Genomic DNA, 22,113 nt, shown 5'->3' with positions numbered 1-22,113 from the left:
AAGTAAAACAAAATGGTGCAGACTTAATATATAGGATATATATTTATATCTATAGGAACACAATTTAACATAAATATTCAAAAGCATGATTGATGTTTATTTTGACACCAAGAAATCCCTGACAAAAAATGATACTGAAAATAATAAGTCGTTTAAATTTGACTTAATTTATCTATTTATTTATTTTAAACAGCGGTAAATATCATTTATATAGTAGATAGTCATTTAAGCTGTGCTTTTTAACATGCATTATTCCTAACTTGGTCACAAACTACATCAACCAGGTCGAGTATTTGCAGACTGTATCATCTGATCCATGCGTCACGGCGGGCATGGCGGTCATAAATCGGGATGTCAAATGTTTCCCAGCAGACAGAGAGGGAATCTCGCATTGGAGGAAGCGGGGCGCGCAAGAGCAGGAGAGAGAGAGCGGGCAAACGACACCCACACACGCTCTGTCTCTCACACACACACTCGCACCTCCAGCAGCCGCGGAGAAGACCTCACTACCATCCGTGTTAATGCAGCTGCATTTGAATCGGGGGATTGATTTATTCTGAGTTTGCGTCGCAGCGATCCGCGCGGACTCCTGTGCGGAACTCACGCGCCTCCACGACCTCGCAGAATATGAATCCCGCAGCCATGACTGACAGGAGTTTCATCTGAAAGTGTCCGGATCCGAGACGACACGACGGGTGGAAATGAGTCGTTTGCTTCATAAACACGACAACAGGAACATGGATTCATGCCTGAGGCGACTCAAACAGGAGCTGGTATGTACCTCGTCTCATTCCGTTTGGAAGTGAAATGCATTTGAATTGCAATAACACGTGCCTCCATATATCAGTTTCACTCCAATATTGGACTTTTTTGTCCTGTGCAAATGTTTACATGAGGGCTTCACCCTCACTCCGGGACCCATGAGTGTTTCTCCTGCGCTTTGTTGAATCAGACCGGAGGCACGCACGCAACATCTGGGACAGATGTTACACGCTTAATAGGGTTTTTTTTCCCCTCCTCGTTATCTTTAGAGCGTTTTGGTTCCTGGAGTAAATGAGCTCACACGTGCATGTATTTAGGTGGAAATTCAACCTGCATTCTGGATTTTAGACGCGGCTTCCATAACAATGGCACTGATTCAGCTTATATGTTGTTATAGGTTAAGCCTAGGCACTCGGATTTCCTCCCACAGTAATCCTAATAGCCAAGATTGAGAGTCACATGACCCAAAGTAAAGAAACTATAGCGGTGCAAACGTGATCAAACTTTGCAGAGAGGGTCAGTTCCACATGTTGGTCTCTCCAAAAACCCCAGAATTCCTCACAGAGGTCTGGGTTTCAGGGGTTAATAATGTGAAGTTCACACTGAATGAAATGTTTTTTTTTAAACTTTAAATAGTTCCAATTGGTCGCACAAAGTCACGTGATCATCTGGTTAAAAATATGGGTCATGAGTGCTACGTTGCAGTTTTTTTCCTGATTCTGAAATGTGCATTGCATTTTGATCAACACATCAAAACCCGACCCGACTCACACTGGGGCTGACACTGTCAACCTCAGCCACATTAGCTCTTCATTTACATTATAAGGACCAGAACAGTGAGGAGCACAACAGAGCCTGTTTACCTCACCAAATCCAGCTGACTGACACAAAGTTTTCAGACTTAGCTGAGGCAGTTTCAACTTGGGGATGAAACCATTTCCAGTGACAGTGAGTCCGTCACGTCAGGAGGCCCTACATCTATGTGTCCTTGATCCACAGCCTCTGTTAGAGAGTGCCCTCTACACCTTTCTCTTTCTTCATTCCCGAAGGTGCTGGCACTAAAAACTGGAAGCCCAAGCTTCTTCCCCCATAAATTCGGCCATAAATGAAGTCAAAGCCTCGCCAGGTTGTGCGACAGCAAGAAGAGCCCTCATACTTGGAGTTCTTGAATTGTTGCGCCTCTTCATGGTCAATTGGCACTCGAGATCAAGAGAGGACAGAGCTGATGCCAAAGGACATGCTGTGATGTCGCTGATCATAACGGAGAAGAAGATGGGGAGTCAAGCAGAGGACGAGGGAGCAGATGCTTTTAGGACGGAGAGGCTCATTCGGACGGCCAGTTGGGAGGCAGTCTGTTGTCCAGAAGCTTGTCTCAGTCGGGTGCAACCAACATTATAGACACATTGAAGCACCTCTGATGGTTTCCTTCAGTTGTCAAATGCTGTTCCTCTGCACTGAAGTACTGTTGGCTTGGTACTGACTGACAGGCAGACATGCTGCCAGTTGGCTCCTGAAAAAGCACGGTGTGCACATAGAATGGCTTCCAGTAAATAGACATAAAATGCTGACCAAAGTGGAAGATTCGGAACTTGAAAACCTGTTGACACATGTTGTCAACTAAACATGTAACACAAGCTGGACACTGTCACTTTTGAAGCTTATTTTTTAGCTCTGTTTACAACCTATATATCAGAATACAGCCGAGACATACAGAGAAAATATCAAAATAATGGGGATCTGTCATTCTGTAATACACTGTAGCTCCTCAGTCACGTATGTGCCACATTTGTAGTTCGGTTTTTTGTGAGGTATTTAAGAGTTGAGGTGAGGCATTGAATTTTTGCATAATAATCTGGCTTTTAAAGGATTTAGTTGGGGCGGGGCTAATGGAAAATAGCACTTGTAATTAGGAAGGTCCAAAACAATGTCCAACATCCCAAACAGCCAGATTAATCAGAAGAAATCAGTCCACAAAAGTCAGAGAGAGGACGCATCAGGTCTTGAACCCAGCATAACTTGAGTTCAAATGGCTCATAAAACCAGAATGTAGAGCGATTTCTGGATGCAGCAAATGGCACTGAATCACAGAATAATTCCACAGATAAAGGAACGTGGGAGTTAATATGGATAGATGATACATTCAATCCATTCAAGCTCTCCCCTCCCTTCATTCATATAAACAGTATATAGTCATTGGGAAAAACAATAATAAAAACAGTGTCATAAGCTACTCGTGTTCATGTGAAATGTGAATCTGTGTCACTTGAGTGTTGTGCTCTAAATTTAAAGCCATAAAGTTCCAGGCTTTTGACTAACTTTGTTTTTTCTCCATCACCCTGCAGCTGCTGCAACAATAATCTAGAAAAGATATTTTTGAATAGTATGGGAAAAACATCATCTAAAAGTGTCAAAGTTGGTGGGATCCACGTGTGGGGTATAGTGTCAGAACATGATCGGTCAAAGGTCAAATGTTCCCGAGTGACCCCGGGGGTAGGTCGTCTAACTGCTGAGCATGCTGGAGTGACACCAGAGCCTCCCGCATTATTGTCCATGAATGTAGCTCAGTTTCTGTCAGACGTTTCACATGCGGAAGTCCACCATGCACAACAGAGAGCTACACAACTGACTCATTCAGACAGACAGCCTGGGTCTTTGCCGCGTCAAGACTTGAAGATACAAACCCCTGACTCATCTGAAACTTGGGCTCACACCTGCACAGTGGCGTCATTTCACCACTGCTTGAATTTGAACTTCAAGTGACGGTGGTTTCACATGAATCACTCACATTCATCGGTTGGACGCCTCAGGCCAATATCAAACACGACTGTTAACTTGCTACCTGACACCAAAGCAACTGTAGATGGGCTCATGAAATATGAGACAGACAAACACAAGAGGCAAACTTTAGCCCGTCTGCTGGTCCTTTGTTCACTCCAGCGGTTAAGACACTGTACACAACACAAAGGCAAAGACGTGGATTAAAGTGTGTGTTGTGCAGTCCACATGGCTTCTATTCTTTGGCTTCCTTCCCCATTTGCTAAAATTGGTCATGACGGCAGCCGAGGGGAGTGATTCACCAAACATTGTGTTCGCACATAAGCTCAGGCTCCTTGTCTAAGCATAGAAACCCAATTGTTTTCCTTTATGACAGACTGTTTTGGTCATATTTATTCTGGTGAAACGCACTTCTTTGAATCAAACTGTGTTCGAGGTGGGCTAAGGTTAGAGTTGTTTAGAGTGAACCTCTGATACTTACTTAATACAGTGGTACCTCGGTTCTTGACCACAATCCGTTCAATTGTTCGAAATCTGAATCGATTTTTCCTATTACAATCAATGGAAAAAGAAATAATGCTTTCCAAGCCTTAAAATAGTCTTTTGTAGGAGTGAATGTAGAGTGTCTGCTGCAGGTGCACTGTTCCTCTATGTGTGTGGCCGCTGCATGTGGGAGGGGTTGCTGAGTGAGTGACGTCTCTCCAGAAGTGAAGAGGTGCCCGGTGCGTGTCCAGCTCTGAATGTGCGCTTCTGTGCAGTTTGGCTGTGACAAAGTCATAAACCAAGTAACGCTCTGTCCCAGACTCATCCCTGTCCCAGCTCCAGCCCACAACAGGACATCAAACCCTGGAGTGAGAGCTCCAGCCTCGGAGGTGTGGAGAGCGAGCACCTCCCCTGTGACACTCTACCACGGTCCAGTGCGGAGACAGGAAAGGTTTTACACCTCAATATGAAGAAAAAACAGCCAGTAAATGTAGCTAACGGGACGCGTCTGCATAGAGAGGCTGCGTTATACACAATAACAAAGTGCGTCGTGGGTCAGCTGATTGGTCCGCACACGTGATGATTTTTCTGGCTTTTTTCGGGGGCGTTCGAGTTCTGGATTTTCGTTCGAAATCAGAAGCAAAAAAATCGCAAATTTTTTGTTTGAACTACGATTTGTTCAAATTCCGGGACGTTCGAAAACCCAGGTACCACTGTACTTCATTACAATCTAAAGTGAGACCAGAGTTTGTTTGTTTTTCGGTTGGTGTAGTTAGCACGCTGCTAGCTCCCTAGCAACTGAATGAGCTCTGTATCCGCTCCATTCTGGGGTTGTTGCTCAGTTTGTAAACCCACAACATATGCTGTCTTCTAAGCTAAAATGGGAAACATGGACTTCATGGCTTCACACAGAGAACTAGCATAATTCCTACCTTTCCATCAGCTCAGGTTTGTCACCAGTGAGCGTCTTAATGAGCAAATTCCACATCAATTTACTCGGTGATGTTTTTGAAACGAGCTGAGGTAAACAAACAATACTGTAAACATGGGTTTAATTAACAGCAGCAGCTTGTGGTAGCTCCAGACAGCCACTTATGTCTCATCCATCAGCGTCTGCTCCTTTGCTTCTGCGTGTTATAAACCTGTGATACTGTGAACAAGAGTGAGCTCATCGAGGAAATGGGATGAATTGATTCTGGATACGAAATATAGATTAGTCCAGCACCACACTGTAGTGCTGAAATGAGACACGCAGTTTGAAATGAGTAAATAAAACATTCATAGTTTTGTGGCGCCTGTATGTGACGCTAATCTTTTGGAGGCTATTATACCACTTACTCAGTGCTTCTCCATTGTTTTCTATTGCCGCCTCTGTCAATAGTATCATTTGTCTATAATATTATTACACTGTAACTACACCGCTGCATAACGCTGTATCCTTGTAAACATGAGAGAAAAGAAAAAAGAAAGTAACATACATCAACTTCCAATAAAGAATAACTTTATTAACAATGTTTATATCTGTAACAGAAAAGACTTAAAGCGCATCAATTTGCCTGAAATAAAGGTTTTATTCTAGTAGGGCAAGAAGGTATGTTCCCAGAGGTCGCATGCGCCCCCCTGGCATCGCTCCACCCCCCCCACAGGGGGGGCCCTCTGCACTATTTGAGAAGGACCACACTTACTGAACAATAAAAGGATTTTTACTCATGATGTTATTAGAACTGAATCCACTAAATCCTGGTATATTCGAAGTGAGGCGATGTTGACTCAGTCGGAGACTCGTGCTTCTCAAGCTTGCTAATCAAACACAGAAAGCAAATTGGGTCAATGAAATACTGCAGTTCTCACTTCTGCTCCACGGATCCTTCATTACGCACATTCACTGCCCACACGCTCAGTGCTGACGTCACCCGCCGAGCAGCAAGCCCCTTCTCAAGCATCAACGTCTTCTAGATTCAGCAAATGTCACCAGCCAAAGACGACGATCCTCCTCCGTCCCTTGCGACAGCATCGCTACTGTCCTGGTGTAAATGAGGTTGAGTAGGAAACAAGCTATTAAAACGTCAGCTCCACTCGGAGAAGGTCGGCGGCGGGTGCGGCGAGGGGGGGTTTACAGGTCAGCTGGGTCACTGAGACAGTGATTGATTTGGGTTGAAATGGAGTAAGAATTAGTGATTTATTCAAGCAGTCACGTTGTGTGACTCTGATACGGAACAAATTAAATCACATTGAGAAATTCAAAAACAACTGCACGACTTCAGGAGGCCATGGTGCATGGACGACTGCTGAGGACTGACAACGGAGGAGGAAAAACAAGAACAGAGATGAGCTGGTTGTCAAGGAGGATGAGGGCCAATGGGAAATGCAGTAACAGGAAGGAAGCAGTATGGCTTCTTTCTCCATGAAACATCACTTAAATTTGTATAACAAGTGAAAAGTGATGAAAAGAAGGACTGAATGTAGAGATAACAAAGTCATAAACCAAGTAACGCTCTGTCCCAGACTCGCCTCATCCCTGTCCCAGCTCCAGCCCACAACAGGACTCCAGCCTCGGAGGTGTCCCCTGTGACACTCTACCACGGTCCAGTGCGGAGACAGGAAAGGTTTTACACCTCAGTATGAAGAAAAAACTTCGAGACGTTCGAAAACCTGAGGCACCATTATATATATGTGTATATGCAAGCAATATACTCATATATATATATATATATATATATATATATATATATATATATATATATATATATATATATATATATATATATATATATATATATATATATATATGTGAAGTGGCAGTACCATAAAACCCCATTAAATGACCTTATAAAGCCTTCTCAGTGCTTTTATCTGGGTGTTAAGTAAGGAACACGCCTCGTAAAATAGTGATTCAGTTGCAGGATTCGACTTCATTAATGTTATAAATACTTCACATGGTACAACTCCTTTATCAACTACTTCCCTGAAGGCAAGACAGCCTGAATTAAACGCTTGCGATTGTTACTGTTTTACTCTTAAATAGTGTTCGCATTCATCTTGCGGCGATGAGAAGAAACAGAGTGGCTATTCAGCGTTGCGTGTCAAAGACACAGTTACAGCAAACACATTTATTTCCCTCGCTGAATGCCGCCAGGGTTTATTGGCTTGTTGACGCTGACCTCCAGTTGTATACAGGGGTCCAGCGGCAGGGAGACAGAGATCTCCTCTGTCGGACAGAGCCCACCTTCTGTCCTTGACCCGCACAGCCCACCATTCATTTTTAATTGGCGGAGAAGGGAGGGCGAAGTACCCCGGGTGCAGCCTCTTCCAAACAGGAAGCCCTTTCGGGAGGAATGACCTTGGCCTCACACCCCCCTCCCCAGCACCCAGTAACAAACAAACAGCATTTATTTTAACCCAAGGAGAGCTGTTTACGCTGCATTTATCACCAAATAATTAAAGTATACAAACACATACTTGTAGCAGGGAGAGACTGGCTCACTCATGCGTGGCATGTTTGGACAAGTGTGTTTGCGCTGGGAATTTATTTTCCTCTCCCAAAACTGGGGAGGCAGCTCACCTCACTGAGGAGTGGCGATCATTTATTTATGCTTGCAGGAATTTAATTCAGTGGCATGTGCACAGAAGAAAATGGGCACAAAAAAGTCACACCTTCAGTATCTCACCACCTTTGGGTTAGTTTTTAAACAAGTTGGTGGGAGATTCCTACCACTGTGCAGAGCCTTCTTCAGCTCTCCCCACAGATTCTCACATGCACAGATTCTCACGTGCCTCGTGCGGTACTCTTTCACAATATGCGCTCAATAGATCCAGGCAGTGTCATCTTAAAATACGTCTGTGCCGTGAGGCAGGAAACAAATGCCCACTGATGGAATTGCTGAGTTAGCTCTGGGTAGTGATGACGTTTTTAAGGTTTATATCTATAGAGAGGTTTCTCAGAAGCTTCGTACATCGACTAACAATCAGGTCTGCTCAGACAGCATTCATGGACTTCTCTTTATTCCCCAGTTTAATAGGACGGAAAGTGATGGTGCTCGACATTCATGAAGGACATCAGCACTCCGAAAAAATGAGTTGTTTTTCTGATGAAAAAGACTATGGCCCTTTGCCAAAAGATAAGTCTATTAACTCAAGTTTGATGATGTATTGTCCTCCTCTACATACACATTGGAATGCCATGTTTGTCACCAGCGCTAACAACGAAGCCGGATCAGCCTGTGCCCGGGAAGCTCAGATTGATGTGACAGACTGATGTTCAGTAAAGCGGTCGAAGATTTGGCACCATTTTTTATCATGCAGGTACAATAAGAGCTCGGAAGCTTGGCTTCTGGACAGTATTCTGTCTGGCATGCAGGAACCCTGGAGACAGATGACCTAAAGTCCATCGGTTCATATCCATTAAAGACTTGGCCGTGAAGTAAAACCTTGGTTTGCGGAGCAACAATTTGTCTGCGGAGGCAGCTCAAACATATAAACACTCTTAAAACCAAAAGACCCTAGTTCAGCTCAGTCTTCGCACAGAATAGCAAAGATTCTGTGGAAGTATTGAAGGATTTGTCAGGGCAGAAATCTTCTGTCAACTCAGATCACAATAGTATCATTCCGTATCATTCTGCGTGAGGAACTGAATGAGTTAGCATGTGAAGATTGAAATCCACGAATGTTCCGTCGAGAGTGTGATTTCATCTCAGTTTATTGTCTTAAATGATAGATCTGTGACTGTAGCTTCCACAGCTTTTTAACTGCGCCACTCTTCCTTTGCCATCTCTTCCTCTCTCCTCAACCCCCGACCTTCAGTCCTTCATTTATTTTAACACACTACCTGAGTACACCCACCCACCAGATCAATACACCTTCAGTCTTGTCTTCCTGTTATTGAAGATACGTTGAATATGAACAGATACTCCTGTTATCCTTGGCCATGTGCTCAGTGCCATTTACCATTTGTAAGAACATCAACCCGTAGTTGCAAAGTGCTGCGGCCATTCATTAAAGGCTTGGTCCAAAATAGGTTGTGGAGGTCTGCTGACATATTGGGGGCTGAGAGCTCTGGCTAGAAATGCCAGCGGTTCACCGCTCAGGCTTGGTCGGCACAACCCACTTGGAATAATGGAGCTGTGTTTGTTCCTCAGCTTATGAGGATGCATTATTAATGCTGCCCCAGAATAGAATTTCTGGAAAACTACTGTGTGTTTTAAATAGAGCATGTGTGGCGCATTATAAAAGAAATACTTGCCCGTGGGTCTAGATGAGCATCTGGGCTCCGCTAGTGTAAACAGGTGCGGCTTGAGTCCGTAGGTTGTGTGCTCACCAAAACTCAGGGGGCTGGTTCCCACTTCTCCTTTCTAATATGTTAATCCAATAGATGAAGTGATCTCAGGGAGGGAAGTGTTTTGGTGATTCAAGTGCAAGGCAGTATAAATGTTTGTGATTAGATCTAAGCCATGTTTATCTGTGAAAGTGGAGGAATACGCACATAATCCCCCCTAATGGAGACCACCCCGTGTGTGCGGCACAGGCAGGAGAGAACATGACTGAGCTCCTCGCATGTAGCTCGGATGGCTAAATTAAAGATGCTCACAGGCTTTAGTTGCCAGCATGTGAGGTGATGCGCATGTTATCTGAACTCAGGGAACAGCCACCGCCGTGCACGCTCTTTCAGCCATATGTCAGGGCCCAGTTAAGTGTTGTCACCACCGGTGTAAAACTACTCATTCATACATTGTGATGGAAACGTAAATGTTTCTCTGTACCTTGTGGCAGTGAAAAACACAGGAGATTAATCCAGATATTTGCTTTACATTTTGTCATTAAAACTGTAACAACATCACACATTCATGCATCATTTTCTAAGTCAGTCAACATAAACTGGATTTTTTTGGAGGGGAATTCCACCCTTTAAATGCCATTTGAATGTATTGAAAAAGACAGAAAAATATATTATTAGTAGTACTAGTCATAATAGTAGTGGTGGTAGTAGTAGTGATAGTAGTAGCAGTATTTATTTACTTCTTTGGACAATTTCTATATATTTCTGTGAAAAAGGAAAGCTTATTAGTCTCTGTGGACATCAAATATGAAAATCTGGAAAAATATTTAGTAGTTTGATTTTCCAAATATCAAAAAGTGAATGTGTGTATCATAATGCAAGCAAGACTTGGTTGTGTAAGAATATATATATATATATATATATATATATATATATATATATATATATATATATATATATATATATATATATATATATATATATATAAAACACAAGAATGACAACAGAGCAGGAAATTGTCTCTAACACTGATTTAAGGTTGAAACATGATGCACTTCTAGTAGTCCAAAGACATTAACTCAAAAGTGATATATAAGTTAGACTTTTGCGAGGGACAGTAAATGCATTTTCTCAAAACAGTAAAACAGCAGTGCCTTGACAAAAGAATATGAGGATTCTGTGCTTCTTCAGTAAACACCGGATGTGGTCGAGTTGATCAAGAGTGGTTCACACAGGTCCTTACAATACACATTTGCGATTTTTCCCAGAGCTTGTGGAGCATTTCTTGCTCTCCTTTGTTCCTGATGCTTGACTTCTGTCAGTTGTGCGACACAGCTTTTTTTCCCACTCCTGGGGTCAACACACAATCACTGCTCCCCCAAGATCAAGTATCACAGTCTGGTGTTGCGACATCTCCAAACACTGCCCCCCCTCCTCTCGACCCAGTCCGTCTTCTTAAAGTCTCATCCATAATTGAAGCCATGGACAGTTTTCCCTCCGACATCTGAACATATGGCCGCCCCCTCTTCTTATACGTACACACACCTTTCATCCCTGCCCATCCAACTGACTCTCACCACCCCAACACTCACTGCCCCTCTCACCCCCCCACCTTTTGCCTGTCTCATTGTCAGTCAGTTTCCGCCTGGGTGACCCCAAAACCCCCTCTGCATCCACTTGGATTAAAGTCTAGACTGAGAGCTGTGATTGGTTGTCGTGCGCGGTGGCTTCGCCCCCATAGGAGGGAGATACATATAGAGGCAGGGAGACAGATCCGTTGAAAGGTGAGAAGCAGTGACGGTGCTGACAGTAACAGAGAAGCAGACAGGGACATCAACGCCTCAGTGTTTTTGGACGGTAAGATCAGGAATTTTGTGTCGTTTGTCACGTGCACTTGTTTGAGCAGTCGCAGGATTCGTTTGCTCGACTGGGAGAAGCTGTTAAAGTAGTCAGGTGTTTTTGTTGGCTTACTGTTTTTTACGACTTTCCCACAGATATTTGGAGAAAAGGATGGTTCTCGAGCGTATTTGATCGGTTGCTATCATCACTCTGGAAAGAAGATGAACTTGTTTTAACTGAATATGAAATGTGGGTCAGTGTGTGATGATTCAAATTCAAAAGTTGCAGCATCCGGCCTCCGGTTTCGTCTGAGACGGTTAGCCCTGGTCACGTGACCGAGGCACGTGTACAGCGAGCGAGGTGGTGTCAGATTTGGGTCATGGAAAAGGCAGCATGAAAGTGTGTTTGAAAATGTTTGTTTTGTCAAGTGAGTGGTGTTGCATCTGCAGTGGAGTGGATCAGCTCATGGAAGGAGGCCATGTGGAATTGACTGTCATTCAAAACTAGGTCGCATGAAGCAAGTGCTGAGTTGGACAAACTAGAGCTGCCTAACTCTTCCACCCAACTGTCAACCAGCGTTTAGTCTTTGTTATGTTTCTGCACGTGGCTCGACAGTGACACAGCCGATCTTGATCATCCTCTCCTCTTCGCTGTCTTTCAGCTGTCAATGAAGGAAGTCGGCGATGGCCTCCACGCTCAGATGAACTCCATGATGGGAGCATTGCAGGAACTCAAACTCCTTCAGGTTCAGACAGCCATCGATAACCTCGACATCTCAGGCCGTCCCATCAACCGCAGGCTCCCAAAGCCTTCCTGCACACCAGCCGCTTCGGAGCAGACTTCCTGCTCACGTCCAACCATGCCAGCAGAGTCCAGGCCGAGCACAAGAGGATCGTTGGCGACCAGCAGCAACGATGCATCACACAGTAGAAGCAGCCTCGGAACCACATCCTCCTCCGCATCCAGCCTCAAGGCCGAAGGACTTGAAAGAAGTGCAAGAAGCGAGAGCGACTTGGAGGCCATTCCAAAGAGATGGTCGGGATACCTGGCCCCACAGGTTGACTTCTACGGACCTGTGGTGGGAGTCCCTCCTCCAGAGCCCCACCCTCAGCAGCACACACAGGTAATGGACCTACCAGGGATTCTGTACAGCCTTTCTAAAGAGGGCCCATCATTAGACAGCGACTACTCCCAGGACAGTGCGGACGATGGCAGTGACTGGACCTCTTCGCTTATGAGCCAAAGTCGCAACCGCCAACCCCTAGTTTTAGGGGACAACATCTTTGCCGACCTTGTGGGCAACTGGCTGGACCTGCCTGAAGTGGAGCGAGAGGAGTTCGAGGAGGAGCGGATGGAGAGGAAGGACGAGAGGACTATGACCGAAGGGCGCGACAGTCCCTCTCACCCACTTCGTATGAGTCGCTCGCAAGAGATTTGCCGGAAGTTCTCCCTCACGACAAACATATTTAAGAAGTTCCTCCGCAGCGTTCGGCCTGACAGGGACAAGTTGCTCAAGGAGCGACCTGGCTGGATGGCTCCCGAGGAAACGGAGAGTGACCTCTTCAAAAGGCCGAAGAAACTGGCTCAGAAAAGTTCCAAAGGCAGTTTCTATCTGCCGTTCTGGGCAAACGGACAGCAGAGCAAGGCAAGGCAGTGTCCAAACACGCCTGAGCCCGAGAAGAGCCAGCAGCCATTCCACCACTATCACCAGCAGCCATTCAAAGGCGTTTATTTGGACAGGAGGCCGCCGGACACCCGTTTGGAAAAAACGCACCCGTTGTTTGACTGTAACACAGCTGTGTGGGTCTGACAGCAAATCCACCACGGAGGCTGGTGTGGGGACATTCAACCAAACATGCCCATCCCAAAATGAACTGCAGGACCGAGAGATTTTCAGGCTGCGTTTCAATGCCGTAGGCCGTTTGACTTGGAGCCAGAGATTGTTTGCGTCTGAATGAGTTTTTTCATGAGTTTTGTACTGCTTTGTAAAAAGAAAACAGTGAGTGCATGTATGACTTGAATGTCTCCATAATGGTACTTTCATTGTCTGTCAGTCACGTGAAACTCTTCAGAAGGTTCCTCGTTGAAATGGCATTGACCTACAAGAAGCTTCCGTCATGTAATACTACAGGGAAATGGCATACCGTTTGTCATCACTTGTGAAGGTATTTCAGATGCAACACTCTCTCGACAAAATAAGCCGACATCTGGTAGCCAAGAACTCACACTCAGTTTTTGCCAAAAAAGAAATCATGAGGGTCCGATTCTGAAGACTCGACCAGTAAAGTTAAGTTTAAATCTCTCTGGAGTAACTTCAAGTACAAGTCAAGTACTTCAAGATTTGGCTCATTTCGATGTCACTGGAGGAAGAGCTGCTCAGTGAGCGAGGGAAACCAGAATGACCTGTCCATGTGCAACTTCAGGGGGTTGCAAAGAACAATTCATATTCTCGAGAGCCTTCTTCCCGTGTCGGCCACCAAAGCAGCAACATGCATGATGAGATCATTCTGAGCTCCAGTACGTGGCAAGCTTCATTTAGACGAGCTGTCCGGACTGATGAGCAATTTTGTGCTTGCTGTCACTTTGAATATCGTTTTGGACTGTAAACATGTCACATGCTGTCAACTGCCAGGCTGTTTTTCCGAGGGAGGAGGGGTTAAAGATGGCACAGCTTGCTCTGACTGCCATCTGGTACCAACGTTACGTAAAGATGGTCCGCTGGAAAGTAAAAATGTACAGAATAGTGTACATACGTCATCGAACGTCGGTCGTCCTTAGATCCAGTTGCATGATTCTTACTCAGCGATTACACGACAAGCAGATCAACATCAGAGTATTTGGGTTGCATGAAAACCGAGTTTACCAAGCGACTTCCCTCAGGATGAAAGACGACACTGCCCTCTCTGCTCTTAAAGCAGTTATGCAAGTACAATCTGACCAGTGAGAAAACTGTCTGAATACCAGTCAGTGTAGTCAGCAGGGATTAGGCCTCAGGACTTTTCGCTTGCCAATCGATCCATACGTTTCAGCCTTCAGGTACACACTTAAAAGGGTCCAAAACTCACACCGGCTGTGTCCATTAGGAGGCGCTGAGTCCCGATAACTACTTCAGTCAGCTTGTTTGTAAATGTTACACATATTCCTCTTTACAGTTGTGTTTTTAGCACTGGTATTGCTAAGGGTTCTGTGAACCCTCGGTAGTGATTCTGTGTCTTTGTGTGTCGCCTTTCTGTAAACGGCATATTTAATAAAATGTGTTTGCAAGAAACCTTGCTGTGTTTGACTTTGGTTTGATACAGTCAAGACCTAGATTACAGGTCATGTTTATTAGGGATTAACCCCACTGTCAATTTGTGGCCAAAATAGCTAGCGTACTCCTTCTACCAGCATATTCAGTATAGTCTAGTACAAGCAGATAAAATTGTATGATATCAAAGGGGAATGGCTCATCCTCATCGCAGAAGAGAGCACTGAATGCTGAGGATGCTGAACAACATCTGGGTACTTTACACAGTTTACCAGACAAAAACTGCTCCGCATCTTGACCACTCGCTCCCAAAAACGGCTTTCGTTGGCCGACACAAAGATACTTCACATCGCTGGCCCTTTCTCTCGTTCTCACTCACTGTCTAACTCAAGACATAATTTTAACCCAAAACCAGAAACGCACTCAGAAAGCGCAAACATCCGCCAAGCAGCTCCTCTTCAGTGTCTTTCAGAACGGATAACCTCCTTGGTAGAAGTGGTCCCACATGACTGGTAAAAAAAATCTGATATGTACAGTAAAACCTTGGAAAAACTAACCAGTGATATTGTACCGACAGTTCAGCAAACCAAATTCATTTTCTTTTCATTTCCATGTTAAAAGAACGTCTGTACGGCTGCCATTCTAACCTCATCGAGTCCTGCTTTAAAAAAAATAGACCGCATTATGTCAACACACATCAACCTTGCAAGCTCACATTTTCTTTAGCTAAAGCACAGAACTTAATGTATCAACCCTTGAGAGACACATCTCCATCTCTTCCATCAACTTCAATGACAAGCCTGTAAGAATAACATTCCCTTCCTTGTCTGCCATTATCAAGTCATGGTGGTGAGATTTGTGTTACAGTTGGATCCTTTTTTTTAAAGAACAACGTAGAGCTCACATTTTCACACTTAATGCTGTGGCTTTCAGCTGAATCCCTGGTGGGACGTGCTCCAGCTCACTCGCAGCAGACTTAATAACAGGTTCATCGGGGGCGACGTCTGCAACTTGCTCAACGCCTGCACATCAAACAGCAATGCAAATAGAAACCTAAAACCACAGATTTGTGATTGTTTGGAATAAATAACAAAGAAAACATGGAGTCTTGTCGCAGCTCAGAGGCACCTAGTGACTTTATCTTTATGAGAAGTGATTGAAACAATAGCCATTTGCAGTCAGACTGCCTCTGAAAACTGGTGCACACAAAATGCTGTGAAAGCACACGTGTGAATTGTGATGTGGGAGGCAGTTTATACGCAGGGATCAATTCTCCCAGCTCACACATCTTGAAGGAAAACATTGCAACTTCGTGTAACACTGGACAGCAGTGCAGGTCAGTGAGCACTTGACTCCAACAAGATGCTCCGGGTGTGTGTGTGTCCAAGTTTGTGTGTGTGTGTGTGTGTGTGTGAGAACGACAGCTGACCAGTTGGGAGAAGAGGGGGAGAAGGGAGGGGTCGCCAGACAGTCAGCGTCCGCTGTCGGGATCCCGGGGGAAACAGTGCCAGGAGAGACAGCAGTACAGCTGTTGCTCCCAAACAGTACACAAGTATACTGTAGATACATTCTCTGTTTGGAACCTGTTCAACAGACATGCACTCACCTTTGCCCAGCAAGTTCACAGCAATATATTAAATACATTTGTCATATTCCGGGAGAATCAAAAGTTTCAGACCAAAAAAAAAAATTGTTTAAAAATGAATTTTTAAAAAGTATATTTGTGGAAAACTGCACAGTAGAAATGGCACGCAGCTGTATACAACATCTTAAATAAGAAGTGCTAATAAGCTTGAGGGTGTCTAAGGATCAAATTTCATTTATTTTACACTGATTTCAAAGGGGTGTAGTTTACATGGACATGCTTCTGGTTGTCCTTGCAGATGAACAGGCATATGGAGATCGCATGACATTTAAAAAATAGACCTGATCCAGTCATCCATCCTCACAATAACATTTGTCATTGAGGCAAGACAATCGTGATGTCGTCCACATGCATCGTGACCAAGTTCAAGATTCCCAGAGGAGCCACCTTCTGTGACCGATGTGCAGAGCTAGCCAGGTCAGAGACGATGCTGTGTGAGATCCCCTTTAGGCTGGATACACTGGTAACGTTTATCGTCCCAAAACCAGCTGTGTAAATGATCAGAGCCGACAATCATAAACGTGTTCAACATTTACAATCACAACTCTCCCAACTTGAACTGCGAAGTGGAACAGAATGTAGCTATTTAAGAAGGGAGCCAACATGGCCGACTTTGTCTTTTAGGGTCTTGCCTTTGTTTTATCATGTTACCACCAGAGATTTCTGGCTTGGTGGACCTGCTTCCCGACCAGTGGTGCCGTGCTATGTTGACATTATCCGGTTATTATCTACGCCAGATTCTTTATCTTCATATGTGGTTTCTAAAAAGTCATTTAGGATTTACAAATCTTTATCTGTCAATGGAAGAATGAGTGCAGATTACTACAGTAGTTACTGTAAACAGACGGGTGGAACCGCATCGCATGGTTGTTGAAGCTGCTTACACAGCATAATGCACCGTTGGAAACTGCACATAACTTCGTGTTGTATAGCTCAGTGTTTTGTTGACTCTACAAAGGCCTTCCTGGTTCATGGTGTTTGCTCTTGTCGATGTGTTCCTGCTCACTGCACCGCTATCAGATTATTCATCCACATAAATGCATGTTTCCAGACCAAAAACTGTCGAGCGTGCACGTCTTATTGTGCTTGACCGCACCAGTTTCTCCTGCCGTCTGATTCCCTCCGACTCACTGGTCTCTGCGTAAGCCTTCAGCTGTGGTGCCGCTGCACACCCTGACCCCCAGGAATGTGCTCAAGTTTCGCTTTTTATAATCGTCAGCGTCCCAGAGCCAGAATCTTCGCCCGGTGCGGCTTTTCGCGAGATGGTTCTCACCAGAAACATGAGACCACTTCACATGCACACATTCTGGAAGCCCGCAGAAGCTCCGGGTCATTCGGAGTAGCACTAAAACATGGACCCGGCTGGCTCCTTCTTAAAACCCGAGAGCAGATTTGACTCGCGTTAGAACTGGGGCAAATTATTTGGGATTAAACATCTGGCGGCTCTGGAGTGCAACGCTTATCTCACGCGGCTGCTAATGCATACAAAGTGGAAGTTGCGAGATAGCAGTTGATGTTGCATTAAACATATAATAGGGACATGTAATGAAGCAAAGGGCGGGGGGAGGTGTGGGCATGGGGGCTCCCAGTGAGCCGTACAGTACTTAAGATGACACCCAAAAGGCTGTCACAGCAAGAGGGTGGTCTGCTTTAAAGCTCCGGGATACAGAGCATCTCAGACGGCGGACCAGAATATCAGATTATCAACGGGCAAAAAAAGTAGCGAGCGAGCGAGTGATACATGAAGCCATCATTTATCATCTCTGTCTTTTGGTTTCAGGACACGCACAGTGTCAAGTTTTCCCCACAAAACCCGAGGACTGATTTTCTGCTTCGCATTTGCCTGGTCGCTCCTGAAGACCACCCTCTGCCTCCTCTAAGGCCATGATTGATGTCTTTAGCTGCTCTGACAGCTGAAGCTAATGCAGCGGAATGTTTCCGTACTTTGATCCGCTTCCTGCCTGCCAGTCTGAGGTGAATCCGAGGAATTTTACATGTATTTGTACAAACACAGTCTGATGGCGCTCCAGGTCGACAGCAGAAATAGAAGAATGCCGCTCAAGTGTTGTTGTTTCAGGGCCTTCAGCGGTCGCAGCTCCCGCCGTGTGTGGCACTTGACGTCCTCTTGGGGGGGTTAAGACAACAAACTAGTCATGGTTCATTGCACTCTCAGAAATTGGGTTAGCAAACTTAGTAAACACCAAAGTTCCCTCCACTGACGTAGCAGTTTTTACTCTCACTTCTTGTCTTATATATTTCAGATGGATAGACTGTCAAGACCTGGGTGTTTAGAGGTGGCGAACTTGATACCAACAGCACCCCAGGATTAATTTCCAGAAGTTTGAGTTGCTACTTCAACACTTACATCCCACCAAACTGAGATGTCATTCAATCCGCTTCAGCAGCATGAAGCGCCCACGCTGCCAGCATCACAACATGACGTTTCCATTCGCCGCCTTATTTGCAAAAGTCTTATCCAACGTGAAAGAGCGTCAGCATCAGGAGCCTGGTGGGTCTTCATTAACCTGGAGTGGCGCCAATGTGGGAGGACGTGATGAAGATGAGTGACCCCTGCTAAAGGCTCAGCAGCCACCATTTAAACTTCCCCACCCCTCGACAACAGTAGCATCTATTTCCATGAAGCCCCACCAATCGCCGGCCACTTGCTTAAACCCCTCCAACGCTGGATAATTAAACCATGGACTTAAGTCTTATCTCAGCAGGGGGCCACTCGCATTGAAATTGCCATTTGCTCTGTTAAAACACGAATAACCCCACACTTGCGCACAGACCCCCCGCCCCCTTCCCTTGCATCGAATGGATCCCCCACTCTCTCCTCCACGTCAGCCATTCCAGCGCTCCCTGTTTTCATCAGAGCATCACTGGCAGCCAACGATGATTCATTCAACGCTACATCGCATTCACATAAGCACTCGCATTAGTTCACAGCTAATACTGCACTGACCAACAGGGGGCAGATGAAAAATGTTTTTAATATTGGTGGGACTTTAAGGTGTTAATTACAATTAATTTATTACAAAAAGAAAATGTAATTTAATGTAACAGTTTGCTCTCCAGCCAACAGGGAACCTTTGTAAGTGCAGGAGTCGCTGGTCCACTGATCACACTGATGCACAAGACACATGGCAGCTAGGATGAGAACAACAACAACAAACATGGAGGAATCCCTGAACAAAAGCAAACTAAAGCTTCTGTTTGCTTTGGTTCAGGGATGTTTTTCACTACACAATGGCCAGGGTTTCCACGACTCTGAATGGACTTGAAATTCTTAGACAAATATTTTCAAGACATGAAAAGAGCTTTAGTTTCAATAAGGTAATATAAAAACTTGAATATAGCCACCATCGTGATTTATTGTGCTGTTGTCAAATGATGCAAAATAAATAGTATTTTGTTGTTTAAATGTATGTATGTATGGCTCCTTCATTTGATTCAGTCATATACCAAATTCATTCAAATTGAAAAATGTGGCTTCTGGTGGCAAATATTCTTATACCATTAAACTGCGATTAATTGAGATTCATTCATCACAAATTCTGTCATTAACTAGATTAATTTTTTAAATCGAATCCCATCCATAGTTTTTATATCTCTGTAGCCTCAGAAGGATTGTTCCTAAATGAATGGATAATGGAATGTTAGCTTTTGCTTGTAGAATTATTAGCGATAGCAAAATTGCGTCGCAGCACAATTAGATCACAAAACAAGAGCTGAGCCAGAAGACTTGCCTTTTAGAAAAGATGGATCTCAAAAAGATGGCAAGCATTATCTTTTTTTAAGGACTACAAAGGATATGGTGTAGTAAACATGGGACTAGCCTGGGAAATGATATTTCCACTGAGGCAGTGCAGTCAGAATGTTCCAAAACAATTGAATAAGTTAATGCAACTTCAAATGAAGAATTCAAAGGAATTTAGGATTTGTCAAACATATGTGTAATTCCTGGTTGGAGGACGAACGCTTTCTAACTGGCTGTCATGAACCACGTTGTGGAGAGATGTGGAAGTAGCCCGGACTCATTCTGTAAAGGTGAAACGCTTGTTCACTGTCACACATCTTTCACCATAAATGAATCAATGACTCTTCCATGGTGGTGTGCTAAGAAGTTGTATCTTAATTTAATTTATAACTTTAATTTATGAATGATTTATAGTTTTACAAATAATTTTGTGCAATGAAAAAAAAATCCATAGGATGAAAAGGAAATACAAATGTGTGTAATGTGTGTGTTATTCTTCCTTCTTTTCATAACAGACATTTCCCATGTCTCAAAACGATTCAGGATTTCAACATTTTCAAAAACAAAGTACCATGGCGGCGAAAGACAAATGTAATTTGCACACATTCCCTCGTCGTTCATAATGCTGGCTGCAAACGAAATACCATGTGACCTTTCAGTACCTGAAGGTAAATCATAGAGGGCTGGCATTTATCTCAATAAACGGACTTCACGCTGCTGTGCTCTTTAAAACTCCGTCTCCTCCCGACCCTCGAGGGAAGAAGTCCCAAATCAGGGCTCAAAGGCAGAGTCGTGTAAGCGCTGCTCCTTCCTCCTCAGGATGTGTGGCCCTGCAAACTCTTCTGCGGAAACATTCCTTCTGCACCGTTGGGTCTCCTTGGCGTGAGCAGTGCGGAACAATAGGCTTCAGCATTAAATGGAATAAAAGCTTGCGACATTCAAGAGTTGACAAAGAGGTGTTCAAAGATGAGTCTGACCTTTTGACCTTGTTTCCGTGGACAGCCCTGAGACTAAAAATCCAGAGAGGAGTTTCCAAAAATAGTCCTGCATGTTTTTCTCTCTGACAGCGAACGCCGCTAATGAATCCCTCTTCGTGTTTCATTAACGTCTCTCTGATTTTTGTTGACAGACTTGCTTACAGCCAAAATGTCACTGGTGCAGCCAACTGAGGACACGCCACTGTCCCAGTTTCCAGGCCCGACACACATACAGTCATTTCCATTCACGTGCCTGTTTCCCAATTGAGAGCTTCCTTTGACTGAAACAAGTAATATGGACCCAGCTGGAGGCAGGCATGAGATCAGACACTGTTTTTTACTAAGATCTTCTGTGACATTTCCTATCTGGGGTTGGAACCCAACAAGCCAGCCGAGCCCCACACCTGTCCTTTTCAACAATGTCCCACACTGTTGGTCCAGCAGCAACTGCCTCTGTTCTCCATGAGTCCCTACCATCTGACCTCTCTAGCTTTATCGCCAAACTCTACACGCTCACATTTGACCTTGTCCTTCCTGGCCACGCCCAATAACAACCTCAATAGCTTCATAACTGCAACAAGCTTATAGAAGTCCGTGGCCTGGTTGAACTGTAGCACCAGAAACGGGTTTGCATTTGTTACCATTGGATAAGTAGATCAGTCGGTCAGCTTTGTGTCGTATGATCAGGTGGGGCCGGTATTTGGACGCGCATCAAACGACCATCTAATGGACATCGGTATTTATGCGCCTCTGCAGTTGTCCCTCCGTGGCGTGGCAGCTAATTCACCAGTTGCGTTGTTGCACGCACCTGCTGTGTTCAAATGTTGTCACAAATTGAGATTCAGAGTTTCTGACAGTTGTCTGTTGGAGCCAAAATTAGGGGTGGTTTAGTGGCAGGGTTGCTTCAAAGAATTTCGGGGGTCCAGGCAAAAGTGACAGCCTACGCCACTATCACGAGATGATGATCTTATTAAACATGATAAAAAGTTAATATGATACATGTTTGCGTTTTCTCTGTTCTGTAGATAATATAATATCAGGGATGCACAAAAACGAAAATCTGTAGACGAACCCCCCCGCCAAAAAAAATGCCTGCTCAAACACTATCGAATGCGGTTGTCAAGCTTTTCATGATTTTTATTTCTATATTTTTAATATTGCATTGAATTATGAGACAAAATAAATCACACTGAACAGTATTGAGTATCTTACTGTATGCTGTATAATGTTCGATACATAAAGCAAAGGCTACTGGAAAAACAAAAAATAATAAATAAATAAATTATATATATATATATATATATATATATATATAAATTCCAGGAGCCTTTGCTTTTCAAAAAAAGCACAACA

General features: G+C 44.3%; 1 protein-coding gene across 1 annotated transcript; it reads left to right on the top strand.

The window, feature by feature from the left end:
- Window positions 1-391: 391 nt before the first annotated feature.
- On the top strand, window positions 392-14,380 carry inka2 (inka box actin regulator 2). The gene is made up of 2 exons (XM_053869314.1): window positions 392-773; window positions 11,793-14,380. The coding sequence occupies exons 1-2, from the start codon at window positions 702-704 to the stop codon at window positions 12,939-12,941; spliced, it is 1,221 nt and encodes a 406-aa protein (XP_053725289.1). The 5' UTR covers window positions 392-701; the 3' UTR covers window positions 12,942-14,380.
- Window positions 14,381-22,113: the final 7,733 nt, after the last annotated feature.

The sequence above is a fragment of the Synchiropus splendidus genome, chromosome 6 (genome assembly GCF_027744825.2).
Source record: "Synchiropus splendidus isolate RoL2022-P1 chromosome 6, RoL_Sspl_1.0, whole genome shotgun sequence".
NCBI classification, from domain to species: domain Eukaryota; kingdom Metazoa; phylum Chordata; class Actinopteri; order Syngnathiformes; family Callionymidae; genus Synchiropus; species Synchiropus splendidus.
The sequence above is the reverse complement of the archived record's forward strand: the minus strand, read 5'-3'. Positions and strand labels throughout refer to the sequence as shown.

Coding starts and splice junctions, on each gene's coding strand:
- inka2 (XM_053869314.1), top strand. CDS start 702: ATGAGTCGTTTGCTTCATAAACACGACAACAGGAACATGGATTCATGC. Junction 774..11,792: donor GGCGACTCAAACAGGAGCTG/GTATGTACCTCG, acceptor GCTGTCTTTCAG/CTGTCAATGAAGGAAGTCGG.